At 39.6% G+C, this 14616-nt stretch overlaps 1 protein-coding gene across 1 annotated transcript; it reads right to left on the bottom strand.

Annotated features, from left to right (window-relative positions):
- Positions 1-12271: 12271 nt before the first annotated feature.
- LOC126274561 (cuticle protein 65-like) lies at positions 12272-14235 on the bottom strand. The gene is made up of 2 exons (XM_049977124.1): positions 14198-14235; positions 12272-12562 (listed from the first exon to the last, which is right to left on the bottom strand). Exons 1-2 carry the CDS (start codon positions 14207-14209, stop codon positions 12341-12343), a joined length of 234 nt encoding a protein of 77 aa, XP_049833081.1. The 5' UTR covers positions 14210-14235; the 3' UTR covers positions 12272-12340.
- Positions 14236-14616: the final 381 nt, after the last annotated feature.

The raw sequence follows: 14616 nt of genomic DNA, 5'->3' as shown, positions 1-14616 counted from the left end.
ATCTATATCCAACTGTTGAGCCTATCCTTTACTTCCGATATAGCTTCTTCGACGTCTAGGTTGAACAGTAGACGCGAAAGACTGCATCCGTGTCTTACACCTTTTTTAATCCAATTATTTCTTTCTAGGTCTTCCGAGTTTATTGTCCTCTTGGTTCGTCTACACACTGTATATTATCCGCCTTTCCCTATGGCTTAGTGCTGTTTGTCTTACAATTTCGAAAGTGTTTCATCATTTTAAATTGTCAAACGCTTTTTCTAGGTTGACAGATCCTTTGAAGTGTCTTGATTTTTCTTCAGTATTTCATCCATTATCAACCGCGACGTCAAAACTGCCTCTCGGGTGACTTTACCTTTTGTAGATCCAAAATAGTCGCTATCTAACGGGTCCTCAGTTTTCTTTTCCATTCTCCTGCGTATAATTCTTATTAGCAGCCTAGATGCATGAGCTCTTAAGCTCACTGTGCGATAATTCTCTCACATGTCGGCTGTTACTGTCTTAGAGCATGGGTGGATGATGCTTTTTTGAAAGTTTGATAGTACGTCGTCAATCTCATAGATTCTGCACATCAAACTGTTGTTTGGTTTCCAGACCTCCCAATGATTTCAGAAAGTCAGATAAAATTTTACCTAACCTTTCTTTCTTCTTTTATCTCAAGTCTTTCGGAGCTCTTTTAAATTCTATTCCTGTATCCGCTATGTCATCCATGTTGTTGTTGTTGATGTTGTCTTCAGTCCTGAGACTGGTTTGATTCAGCTCTGCATGCTACTCTATCCTGTGCAAGTCTCTTCATCTCCCAGTACCTGCCGCAACCAACATCCTTCTGAATCTGCTTAGTGTATTCATCTCTTGGTCTCCCTCTACGATTTTTATCCTCCACGCTGCCCTCCAATACTAAATTGGTGATCCTCCAATATCTGCGTCTAACACTTTGTCAGACAGGCCCTCCCCCTCATAGAAGATTTCAACGTGCTCTTTCCACCTACCCGGTCTCTTCTCTGTATTTAAAAGTGGAATTCCCACTGACTCTAAATGTCACAGGCCTTCCTTTTAATTACTTGGAAGGCTATTCTGACTTTTCCATATGCTGAAGCATTCTCTCGACGAATACTTCTTTTTCGATTTCTTTACGTAACAAGTGCAGACATTACGCCCTGACTACCTTGGCTTTGTACTGGTTTCAGTTTTCATTGATTTAATTTGCACTATTCGTGTTTATTCCTGAACATACTTCCCAATGTTTGTCCGCAGTTACCTTCCCTGTACCTATGTTTGTCTGTTCAGTGGTATGTGATTGTACGTTTTGGGAAGTCAAATCCTCTTCATAAGAGATGGCTACTTTGTTATTCCTTTTCGTAATATCGACATGCTTAGTGATTTTCGAAAGAGTCTACGAGCATCTAAAACCTAACAAATATAACTTTAAAACATGCAGCTGCTATCGTGCTACCACCAGTGGAGGCCAGACCTGTAAAACTCTGTGACTGTCTTCAGTGGGTCCACTGAGGTTAACGAATCTAAAGACTGTATCAGCTCAAATCAATAAAGAAACAATATCGCCTATAAGATAACAGAGACCAGCTGATCAACAAAGAGTCATAAATGGGGTATCATTTGGTAAAAAGCTTAACATTTACTTGAAACAATAAACGTTAACAAAGGTACAGAGTCATAGTCCCCAAAACAAACGCTGCTGTGTTGCTATACATTCATGCCTTATTCGTCATCAAAACGTAAATTTAGGCTGGCAGTAATCTGATTAAAACGCTACCGAACTGAACAGTATGCACATCTGACAAAGATAACTTGAGGACATTGCTGGTGTACATGCTTTAAGAAGCCCATTACAAAAAGCCGTCTATTATCATTGGAATTCCACACTTGCACTTCAGTGACACAGAAGGGAAGAACGTGCGACAGCAAGGCAACATCTAGTTTCATAAATTTGTCTCCGTTAGTACTGTATGAGTTACCATAAATTGTTTGACAATTTTTTTCTTATCTAATTTATGTCTTTTATGAATCAGTTGTTGGTAATTGTCTGTTGTATAGTATTGTTTCTGCAGCCGCATGTGCTTTCGTACTCGTTACTTTCATAACCCTTTGATTGTACAGAGACGCACAGTTTCACTGTTGAATGAGCTGGATGGGCGATACCATACACGCAAAACTGTATTTTAATATCAATTTTAGTCGGTCTTAGCCAGTATAGTTACGACGCTTACTAGAGATAATATACTGCCAAACAAAAGAACTGACCCATCATTTAGGCAGGGGGCTATGAAAACAAGGGATCTTCGAAGAAATACACAAAGCAAAACTCTAATTTCAGAGTTCACTACCTTCATTAGTGGTGAAATAGTACTCATAAATCAGCTAATTCATTAATTTTCATGTCACTAGGAAGAGTCAAGGTTAATCATCAAAATATTTAACGTAAACATTGCTTCATTTATGGGTCTCAAAATTAAAATTTTGAGAAATAATTTGATAAAGAATAGAAAATTGGAGATTATTTGAAACTTAAACAAAAAGAGAACATAATGACAATGAAACATAAGGTACAAAAGCACCAAAGTCGGACATGCCCTCCAAGATGTTATACCGAAATGTAGACCTTGCAGTCACAACTGACGCAATACTGCACTGCGTTTACACTAGAATATCTCTGCATTACGGGACGCTCGTGAAAACAGAGTGTCCTTGGCTTGAAAAGTAGGTAGAGAACATATTTGGATCATACGCCATTGGATGAGATTTCAAGACTAGTATAAACAGGAGGAGTAACTGCCAAAACATCGGAAAGGAATGTGCCACAATACGTGTGTAAGAGTGATTAAAATGTAAATTGTGCTTCCTCAGTAAACATGATCCGAGTGAGTGTTCCAGAATTGAGACAATCAGGAGGAATTAAGTGATAAAAGCATAAAAATCTCTAAAAACATTACATTGGTGGAAAGCTATTCACGAACGTCAGCTTATACGGTCTACTGCTGTAGCGATGTACGGAAACAGTAAAAGTAGTCTCCTTCTGTTTCAAGTATTGTACACAACGTATCCAAGCTGGCAAAGATCGGTATAATGCTGGAGCTTTGTTAAGAGTGGCAAAACAGCTTGGTCGTTTACGTACTATACATTAGATTACACGTCTATAAGGAAACGTGAAAAGACATACAGAGAGATCAACAGTTCCTGTTTAAGCTTGAATTAATTCTATTATTAAAAGACGCAGTTACAATCTCCATTCCGTAATTCATAGAAGATACGTAAGACAACATGGGTCTTAATGTCACTTGAGGTATATTCACAATGAACTGTGCGCAGAGTAATAGTGAAATATACCAGTATTAATACATTTCATTTGTAAATAACATTCACTACTTTGTTAAGGCATTGCAAGGTCACGATTTTACTCAAGGTTTTACTATACTTTGATGTCCAGATACGTTACTTTTCATAGCTCAACAAAGTTTCTTTACTGCAATTTATTCCCTGCTTACTCAGCCGTATTAATTAAGCGTATGTAAGTACTAATAGAGCCCCGTCGTCTAAAGTATTGTAATGGCATTAAAATTAAACCACACAAATAGAAAATGCGTAGTAAGAAATGTAAGACTTCTTAACTAAAAAGTAATTCGATTCAGTCAAACACTACAAAGAATGCAGCATATATAATTGTTCATAGTTTTGTAGGAATACCAGTAATTCCGGATTTAATTACATTCGTTAGGTACTGGTGTTGGTGTCTGGTGTGCACTTAATAAACTTTTATGTTGTCACCTAATGCTTTCATAAATATAATGAAGATGTAATAATAACAATAGTAAATCGTATTTTTCTGTTGTCTGACATTCAGTAGTGGAATTTACAATAGTAGAGCACAAGTAACTTAAACTGAATCTCGAAATTTTCATTTATAGACCAATCTTGACAAAAATTTCCTCACTTTTATTAAGAGCACCTCGGCTTTCTAATCCAAAATCCAGAGATCTGTAGGCTTTCATAGTTCCCTAAGACATATCCAACGTAACAGTTACGAAAGTAATGGAAAGTTTGTGTGCAAAGATGGAACATCTCCGGTGACAAAATTCAGGTTCTGAACGAAGAACTGTTGCGTAATATGTCTTTGCGCCGGCTTGGCCAGTTGAGCATCATACCTATTTACCGGAACTGCTGCGATGGAGTACACGTACGCAGCGTCTATATCAAAACAGTTGCGTTTTGTGTGGCTGGTTCATTGGGCTGCATGACTTATGCACTCTTGCTCCAATTACGTGCACCACCGGCCATTTGTGTTGCATTTTGAGACTTCGTTGTCGAAAATCAGGTTATTTACCTATTATCTAAAATTAAATTTGGAATTGGTCTGGGTGGTATCTCGTATTCATTCCAGGTTCTGGTTTTTCAGTCAATTAATATGTTTTATATCATCTCTCTACCATTACAACATACGCATATCTTACGCGGAACTTTAATTTCTGGGTTTGAGTAGTAGATTTGTAAATACATGAAATAAGTATTTGGTGACATCTTCTCGGTCAGTGAGTGGTATTATTTTCCCTTTAACTTCGCTGGATTATTGTTCCTGAAAGGATACGTCATTTATCCATTCGTTTTGCGTTTATCGCAACAGATATGATGGTTGTCTATGTGGACGTGATACAGAGGTGTTATTACTATTTCGATTGTAATTGGTTTTGTTTTACTAGAGTGTCTGTTTTCGGTGCCACCGAGGCTGCCTTTAGGACACTGGACTCGCATTTGGCAGGACGATGGTTCAGATGCCGGGTTAGCCGTCTAAGTTTAGGTGTCCCATTATTTCCCTAAACTGCTTAAAGCAAATGAGGTGATGGTTGTTGTGTAAAGGGCACGGCCGACTACTTCCCAACCCTTCCCTAATCCGAGATTGTGCTTCGTCTCTAATGACCTCGTTGTGGACGAGACATTAGTCTACCTTCCCTGCCTACACTCACATCTGCTTACAGCAAATGCAGTTAGCACAGCCATTTCTATTGCAAGATCGATTTAACTAAGACAGTTGTGTCCCCATAGAAAATTTGTGTGCAAAGATGAAACGGTCAAAAAAGTTGAATACTCGCAAAATATCATTTCGTGTATTACATAATTACCATTATTATCTTAAGAGGGTAGTCCCTTTTGAACGCTTGAAACATAGGTGAACTGTGTGAGTTTTTCTTACTAAATTTTTTTTATTAAAGATGACATACAGTTTTACTCCTTACAGTTTTATCTATAAAAAATCATTTAATCTCCACATCTGACCTAGTACTATCTGACAGCAACAATGGTCGTCGGCGGGAATACCCGAAGCCCGTCAAATGGACATATAACAAAATAACTTTCTATAGGTCATTTTCGGTGTATATTCTATCAGCACGTATAGGACAATTGAAAAATATCAAGCTATAAGAAAATGATGACATGTTGCAACAAATATCATATACTTCACCCAAAAATTTGAAATAGACTGAAATTGGCTTGCGAAGATATCGCGAAACGGCCGTGCACACTGGAACAGAATTCAGCTTACAATCCTGGCATCACATTCAAATCATATCAGCCGTTCTCAAGCTAAGCCTTCAGCCAATTTCGAAAGAAACGCGTTCAACGTTTTCGGTGACACTTGTAGTACGAGTAGTTAAATTAAACATACCGCAAGTCAAAGATCCCTGGACGGCACAGCAATCAAAAAATAGCTCTGAGCACTATGGGACTCAACTTCTGAGGTCATTAGTCTCCTAGAACTTAGAACTAGTTAAACCTAACAAACCTAAGAACATCACACACATCCATGCCCAAGGCAGGATTTGAAACTGCGACCGTAGCGGTCTCGCGGTTCCAAACTGCAGCGCCTAGAACCGCACGGCCACTTCGGCCGGAGGCACAGCAATACTTTCAGATTCAAAAGGAGATCCTCCCCCATCTTCTTCGTGGCCATGGTGGTCCTGTGGCAATCTTTGGCAGCTCCTGTCTTCCGCTTCTCTAATCGCTCGATACGCTTTTTGTCCGCTTTTGCGCTGAAGTTGTACCAGGCTGACCCGATCTCAAGTTCAGCCAGGTTCATTCCGTAGTACCTGTTAAGTCGTCGTCCAAATTACATGCTGCCGCATTGGCTTTGATGTCGACTATTTTTTCCCGCCGTGAATGGCTTTAAGTGAAGATTTTTCACAAATCACCTTCCAAATCGATAACGGAGAGTCTGGCAGACTACAATAAAGTAAACATCGCAGTGAAAATTTTAAGCCAAAAAATGAATTTTATGATGTTTTTAAAGATGGCTATCCCCTGAAGGAGAAAACTTCCTATTGTCATTACAGTAGGATGGCACACTGAAATGTAATGACTCCGTCTTTTTATGTGAAAACTCTTGAAAACATTTAAATAAAGCAGACATAGTTAACATTCTGCATCTTTATTCTTCATGTCTTTTTATTTGTAGTCCTCTGCAGCTTAACGGCTCTGAAGTGTAGCGAGAAACATGGCTGTGTGTAACATACTTGTAACTATGTCGGTGCGTGAGAAACAGCGTCCTGTAATCTAGTATTGAATTCGTGCAGAGATGGAGCATGACAATACCATAGGACATAGAAGCGCAGCGACATCTGGAACAACCCGACGCCTTGGTTTCACTGTCCTCGATCATCCTCCATACTGACCCTAATTGACACCATCCGATTTTCATTTGTTTCCAAAACTTAAATAACATCTTGGACGATTTCACTTTGATAGTGACGAACCGGTGCAAGCAGAGGTGAGGTTGCGGCTCCGACAGCAAAGTCAATCGTTCCGCAGAAACGGTATCCACAATCTGGTCTCTCGTTGGGAGAACAGCATTCGTCACCAGGGTAACTATGTTGATAAATGAATATGGTGACTTGAAGGCTAAAGATGTAGAATGGTAACAACGTTTGTTTTACTTCGAGAGTTTTCACATATGAAATTCGGAGGCTTTTCTTTTCAGCACGGCCTTGTAGTATTAGTAGTAGTAGTAGTAGCAGTAATAGCAGAAGAAGTAGTCAGTTCAGAAAAAGTGGTGATGGGGAAGGGGTAAGATATAACGCGTCGAAGAAGAGTGAAGACCAAGCACCACACACTGCAATCGTGATAGCCTTTCAACATTAAATGTTGACAAGATTGCTTCGCAACGAAAAACGCTTTTGTTTTAATGATGTCCATCCCAAAACCTGTATCATTTCAGTGAGATTCTCTTCCCTATTTCACGATACAAAAAGTGCTCCCCTTCTTTGAACTTTTTCGATGCAGTCCGGCAGTCCTATCTGATAAGGATCCCCCACCGCGCAGCAGTATTGTAAAAGAGGACGGACGATTGAACTATAGGCAGTCTCTTTAGTAGATCCTTTTCACTTTCTAAGTGTCCTAATAATAAAATTCAGTATCTGTTTAGCCTTCCCCACAACTTTTTCTAGGTGTTTCTTCCAATTTACGTTGTTCTGAATAGTAATTAATAGGTATTTAGTTGAATTTACTGCCTTTAGATTTGATTGATTTATCTTGAAACCGAAGTTTAAGGGATTCTTTTTAGCACTCACGTGAATTATCTCATACTTTTCGTTATTTAGGGTTAATTGCCAATTTTCGAACCATACAAATACCTTTCCTAAATCGTTTTGCAGTGTGTTTTGATCTTCTGATGAGTTTACTTTCATTCTTATCTTTTGGTCTTCTGTTCCTTGGAACAGAATTTTGCGTCCAAGGAACAGAAGACCAAAAGATAAGAATGAACCACAACGACAGAAAAATACAGTAGTTCTCCCTTTTATTAAAAAAGTAACAGATCGGATCGGTAAGATTTTACGAAAACATGACATAACACCGGTCTTTAAACCAACAAAGAAAATAAGTCAAGTACTACGATCTGTGAAGGATAAACGCCCTCCTCTGTCGACATGTGGTGTGTATAAAATTCCATGTACCTGTGGGAAAGTTTATATTGGTACTACCAAAAGAAGCGTAAATACGCGACTGAAAGAGCATAAAAGTCTTTGTCGACTTGGAAAAATAGAAAAATCAGCTGTAGCGGAACATGCTCTTCAACCAGGAAACCACCAAGTAAAGTTTTCGGATACCGAAGTTTCATCTACAACGTTAAATTACTATCCACGCCTATACAGAGAACCTATTGAAATTTATAAACATCACAATAATTTTAATAGGAAAGAGGAGGCTATGAAACTCAGCGATATATGGACAGTGGCTCTACAAAATTGCTAACAATTTTTATCTTGACAAGGTGGTAATCGATAGTCAACCTTATGTTTGCTATGGATTATCACTGCTCATCACGTGTCTCCTGAACCACGCCCCCCTTTCTCACAATATATAAGTCGCTCTCAGACACCCGACCAGTCAGTCAGCAAGACTCAGCGGAGCAGCGCCTCTGAGGAAGTCCAGCGCAGTCCTGGACGAAACGTAAGGAGCAGAAAAAGTTCTTGGACCACGACCTCACATCCCGGAAAGTATATCAACAGCCATGTCACCCGGTCGTGAAAGCCTTCATTTTACTTAATAATAATGTTATTAAAACACTATGATGTTCTATGTCTAGTTTTGTAGTATACCTAACTATGGCAGTCTTTGGAAGTCCAAAATTATTTCTTTTGGAAAACTACGACAGTGTTGTTTGTATTGTCAAATAAGTCACTATAGTCGTACATTTTTTGTAGAATAAGTAATCCGTATTAGAATACGGTGTGTAATCTATAATTTCATTCAAAAAAAATTATTTCACATATATTTTGTCAGTTCCCTTTGTTAATGTAAACCTGTGTGGATTTCATATCCAAATAATTATTCTGTCTTTTGAGGCAGTCAAGTTACTATCTTCTTGCCATAATATCAAAATCCACAATCTGTGTAAAAGAATTTAATTATAGAAGAGGAAAGCCATCGATTTTGTGACATTTCTATGCTATATGAGCTTCTAGTTACAAAATTTTACCTACATAATGCAACGAATATTCGTTTCATGTTCCATAGACCATTCGAAAGGCCTAAAGCACACTGTCGTGGAGCCTATGTGGAAGTGAATATCAGAGGGATCGGTGAAACAGCTTTCCGTGGATGTTCATATATACAGTGTGGGCTTACAGCACTGGTAAACTGGTTGACAATAAGATCTATAGATGTAAAGACTCAAGCTAGATTCAAGGATACACGCTACACTGTCATAAGAGACACTGTCCCGAGATAAGCCATTGAAAATGTTAAATTCTGATACATTAATAACAGGTGTAACCAGCAGAATGTAGAATGCAATCATGTAAAAGTACATGTATTGTGTTATACAGGTGCTCAGTTTATGGGATGAATTTCATGAGTGCTTCATTTGATTTATTCATACAGGGACGGTAATGCTGTTTGTGAAAGCCGCAGGAGTTGTCGTCCGAAGATGATCCATGTGTGCTAGATCGGAAAAAGATCTTGTAATCGAGCAGGCCGAGGTAACATGTCGTCACTCTGTAGAGCATGTTGGGTTACTACCGTGGTATGTGGTCCAGCGTTATCCTGTTGAAAAACACCCCTAGGAACGCTGATCATGAACGCCAACACAATTGGTAGAATCACCGGATTGACGTAAAAATTTGTAGTCGGGATGGATGGGATGTCCACGAGAGTGCTCCTCCTGTCATACAAATCCCATCCTCCACCATAACTCCAAGTGAATGTTCAGTGTGTCCAGCACGCAGACTGGTTGGTTGCAGGCCCTCAACAGACCACCTTCTAACCAGAATACCACCATCACCGACACCGAACCAGAACCAGCTTTCATCAGAAAACACAAGAGATCTCCACCCTGAACTCTCGCTTGACACGACTGAACTCGCAAATGTCGGTGGTTTGGGATCAGTGAAGTGCACGATACGGGGTGTCTCTTTCAGAACTTACCTTGAAGTAGCTGATTTGTAATAGTTAGTTGTGTCACTACGTACCAACTGTGACTAAAATTGCTGCTGTAAATGCTGTAAGATGCGCCAGATCCATACACAGAACACGATGGTGTTCCCTTTCAATAGTGCTGATGACCACCCAGAGCACAGTCTTCTTGTGACCATCGCTGCCAGGTATCATGTACAATGGCTACATTCCTGTCAACTGTTTCTGTAATATCGCAGAAACAGTGAAGTCAGCCTCTCGTAGCCTTATTGCAAGACGTCTTTCAAACTGAGAGAGTTGTTAATATTGACGTCTTAGTCGCCCTCTGGACGTTCTCGACGAACATCAACTCACCTTGCCCACTTCTCAGATGTAACTAATCCTCACGTACGCTACAGCTTCTATTTAAAGCAAACTTTGTGTCCTCAGTGGCTATACTATCTCCAGCCTTAAGCGACTGGCCCGAAATTTGAATAGAAATCATGATTCAGATGTACAAAGAGGCGTAGCAAATTTCTTTTGTGTCGCGCAATTACTTCTTGATGCTACAATTTTTTTCGTCAGTGTATTTTCCAAGTTAACGTAGTTTTGAGGAAAGCTTTTCTTGCTATAGCTAGTTTACAATTTATATCCTTGTTACCATCGTAACAAGTTACTTTATGGTCCACATAGCATGGCCTCTCTACAAGTTTTAGCACCTTCTTTTCTTAATCTAATTCCCTCAATATCATGTAGTTTAATTCAGTGACAATGGATTAGCATTGTTTTTCTTTTGATGATCTTATAAACTCTCTTAGAGAGTTAAACAGACCTTCCATGTCCGTTGCTGTCTGACAGAATTACAAAGTCGTTGGTAAACCTTTCGAATCCTGCCTCGGGCATGGATGTGTGTGATGTCCTAAGGTTAGAGGTTGGTTAGGTTTAAGTAGCTCTAAGTTCTAAGAGACTGATGACCTCAGCACTTAAATCCCATAGTGCTCAGAGCCATTTGAACCATGGTTGAAAGTTTTCAGTAAATTGCATGTGCCAAAATATTTGCTGTCTTTCTTCAGTCTATCTTATAAAATAAGTCTTTGGATCAATGTTTCCTTACGTGCTCCTATATTTCCCCAAATTTCAAAATAGTCTGGACTGATTTCTGCTTCTACTGGTATTCCAGTTCTGTTATATATCACTGGGGTCAGTATTTTGCAACAGTGAATTTCTACACTAATGCGTCTAAAGTACAGACATCTTTCAAAAACTGCCTTGTTTGGACCTGTAAAAACTCATTCTCCTTTAGGTATGGAAATATTTGCGTCTCACATATACAATGCTTTTCAGATGTTCTTTCAAATCTACTCTAGGTTCCTCGTTTCGAGTTAGGTCTCTAAGTGCTCTCTACGATTCTTCTAGCAGAATTACATCTTCTATTACACCCTCATATACTTTCTCTTTTTCCATTACATTCTCTTTATCATCCTTTCCTTTGAATAGGATTATCTTTTATCCTTCCCTTCTTTGTTTAGTACTATCTTATGGACTGAAATATTAACATTAACATACAAGGGTCCTCTTTTCCAAAGAAATCTTTATTTCTCGGGTAAACGGCTTCTGCATTTCGTAAAGTCATGTATGTTTCAATAGATTTGAATTTTTCTCCAGCCATGCGTACTTTGCGAATGTAAACTTTCTATTGGTCTTACTTTTAGACGTCTGAATTCTTTTTTGACAGATTCACATGTAACGTTTTGATATTTTCTCCTTTGGACACTTAAATTCAGTATCTCGTATGTAGCCTACGGATTTATAATGGCTCTTGTCTTTTTGGCTACTTTATCCTCTAGTACATTAATCATTTCATCTCTAAAAACTATTCAATAATCTCATGTGTGTTTCTAATCCCTGTTTTAGTCAATCGCAGTTCAATGCATCCATTGAATCTATCGATAACTACTCGTTCTCAGTCTCCTAAATTCCCTTCCTTGCTGGAACATTTTCGGCTTCAGTCTGCAGTTGATAAGAAACAAATTATGAACGGAATCCACGTCTGACACTGGTAAGGTTTTACTACTTAAAATCTGGATATGAAACATTTTTTATCACGATATACGCTTTCTGAAACTATTGTTGTCGACTTCTCTAAAAAATGAATTTAAATACTTTCAGGTACGTATGTAATGAACAACACTCTCTAGAACGACAACATTGATACTAAACTGCAATATCTGACAATATTCGACGTATACAAACTTGTGATAGCTGGTAGCGGAGCAGACAAGTAAGCAGAAGTCCAAGATTTATGGTGTACGTTCGCTATGTGCAACAAGGTGTATGAAAAATGATGCGCTGGTTTGCTGAGTAAGAAAACATTAAATAAGGCTACAGAGAGTTTATTTATACACACGCAGTACACACAGACATGTAAAGATTAATAAGAAGCGGTTCAGCCTATGATGGGGTGAGCCAAGCCCAGCCCCACGCCGAGAGGGGCGTGGGCGATGGCGGGGGCGGCGACGATGGGGGCGGCGGCTATGGCAGGGGCGGCGAGGACGCGCGGCGCCAGCACAGCGCCGGGGGCGGCCAGCACTCCCGCCCCCAGGAGGCCGCGCTTGTCTCGCGTCTCCTGGCTGCAGGCAACTGCCACACAGGCGGCCAATACAATCACCTACAAAATAAGTTTAAGTTAATTTTACGTCTTCGCAGGAGCTTTGCGGTGCAATACAGAGTAATGGACACCGTCACATTAGAAACGATAATATTACTTGTGCCACCATTCAGACTGGATTTCTCCCTGACTGTAAATTTTCAACTATCTCAAAAAATATATATACCGTGAAACTTCAATTATACGTTGTTACAGTGCAATTCGAGATATTAGATGTGTGTATGTGATAACTAATTAGGAGGTAGTGAATGGAACTACAGAGAAAAAAGTATTATGGCAGATCTTCATCAAAAGAAAGGATTAGTCAACAGAACGCGTCATGAAGTGTCAACGAATCGCAAATTTTTTACCGCACGTAATTCGAGGGAGGTTAAAATTATTGAGGGAGGGTCCGAATTTCGAGTGCAGAAAGCAAGTAACAGGACATTTTGACTGTTTCCTGCTGCTGCTGTCTGTCATCAAAGAGCAGTTCTTGCATCTGCAATGTGAATGTAAACAGGAAATGTTAACGATTTTTAATGAGGGGTTCACAAATGAAATATCTAAGTTCACAGAACTTAACGGTTATGGGGGACTTTAAATTTTAAGAAAAGTAGATAATTACCTTTCCAACTTAGTGTAAAGCCATATAGACTCACAGCGATGTCTGGATGCACTGCAAGCCATTTGTGCTGAACGACATTCGCTACATATGTAAAAGTTAGTTGTCTAATTGATAATATGGCTTCAAGAAAGGAGTCTGTGTTGAAAACCAGCCAGGTCCCGATTTGAAGCCTAGCCTGACACCCATGGATGAATCTTGTCTTTCTCAATTAAAGTCTGGAATGTTTTGATTGCAGGGTGTACTTTGGCAACGTAAATATTTGTATCCAAGAGTCCATGGCTCCGTATTCATACATATTACGGAAGCCTTACACTGACCAAAAGTTTACAGATTATGACATTTTCCCTTTGTCATTAGAAGACCAAAGTACTTGCTCAAAAGGAAAAACAAATTTAAGAGGAAATCAATCGGTAGTTAAGGCTTGCTAATATGATATCAGAAGGTAATGTAAATTTTTAGAGACATTACATGACGTGTGTGTGAAACCTTATGGGACTTAACTGCTGAGGTTATCAGTCCCAAAGCTTACACACTATTTAACCTAAATTATCCTAAGGACAAACACACACAACCATGCCCGAGGGAGGACTCGAAACTCCACCGGGACCAGCTGCACAGTCCATGACTGCAGCGCCTTTGACCACTCGGCTAACATGGCAGGAAAATTGTGTGGATTATTCTAAGAAACCAGTTTGGCATTATCCTTAGAGCACTGTAAAAATGTAAATGCATCATAAAGGCGTTATATTACAAACATTACCACTGTCGTTTGACATATAGAGTACTGGACTTTTTCTTGAGAAACACAATTACGGTAGCAGTGAAAGGTGTTTACGACATCGGATACGGACGCAGCTCATTAAATCAGTTATATGCTAGACAAATAATGGTTAAATGAGAGGAATATGTTCTTCGATCAGATGTAAAACATTTACAGGCCAGTTGCTGCTCACTCTCCCATTGAAAGCTGTGGCATACTCGTATGATATACGAAGGTAAGTGGTTGGATGGTAGCTGGGACTGCTACTTACCAGAAACTTCATGTTGTAGGTTGAGAGAGACGTGTGCGTCGAATGCTGTGCAGTGGACAGCGGGCGGCTTATATAGCCGCACCGACCCCACACGCAGGGCGTTGGCCGCTGCAGCTGTCGGCCTTGGATATCCCACAGTAGACGACCCCCGTGGTGCCCCGTGGTGACAGCCTCCACACTGTTGTGACCTGTCCTGTTCCTACGCTTCAGGATGTTAAAACACTTACGTTTCTGCATTTTGAATATTTACGTATTGGTACTCCGATGTTGTTGATACTGGATACAACAATCATATAACCTCACACTCCTTTGTATTATCTATTGGGTTGGCCACGAGAGAAGGAGTCAACTAGTAGACTGATAAGAACTGTTTCATAGCGCGAAAGTCGGAAACCAGATAAGATTGATGTTAATATACT

Source organism: Schistocerca gregaria, chromosome 1 (genome assembly GCF_023897955.1).
Source record: "Schistocerca gregaria isolate iqSchGreg1 chromosome 1, iqSchGreg1.2, whole genome shotgun sequence".
Lineage (NCBI taxonomy): Eukaryota > Metazoa > Arthropoda > Insecta > Orthoptera > Acrididae > Schistocerca > Schistocerca gregaria.
Note: the sequence above shows the minus strand (reverse complement) of the source record. Positions and strands in the feature narration are given on the sequence as shown.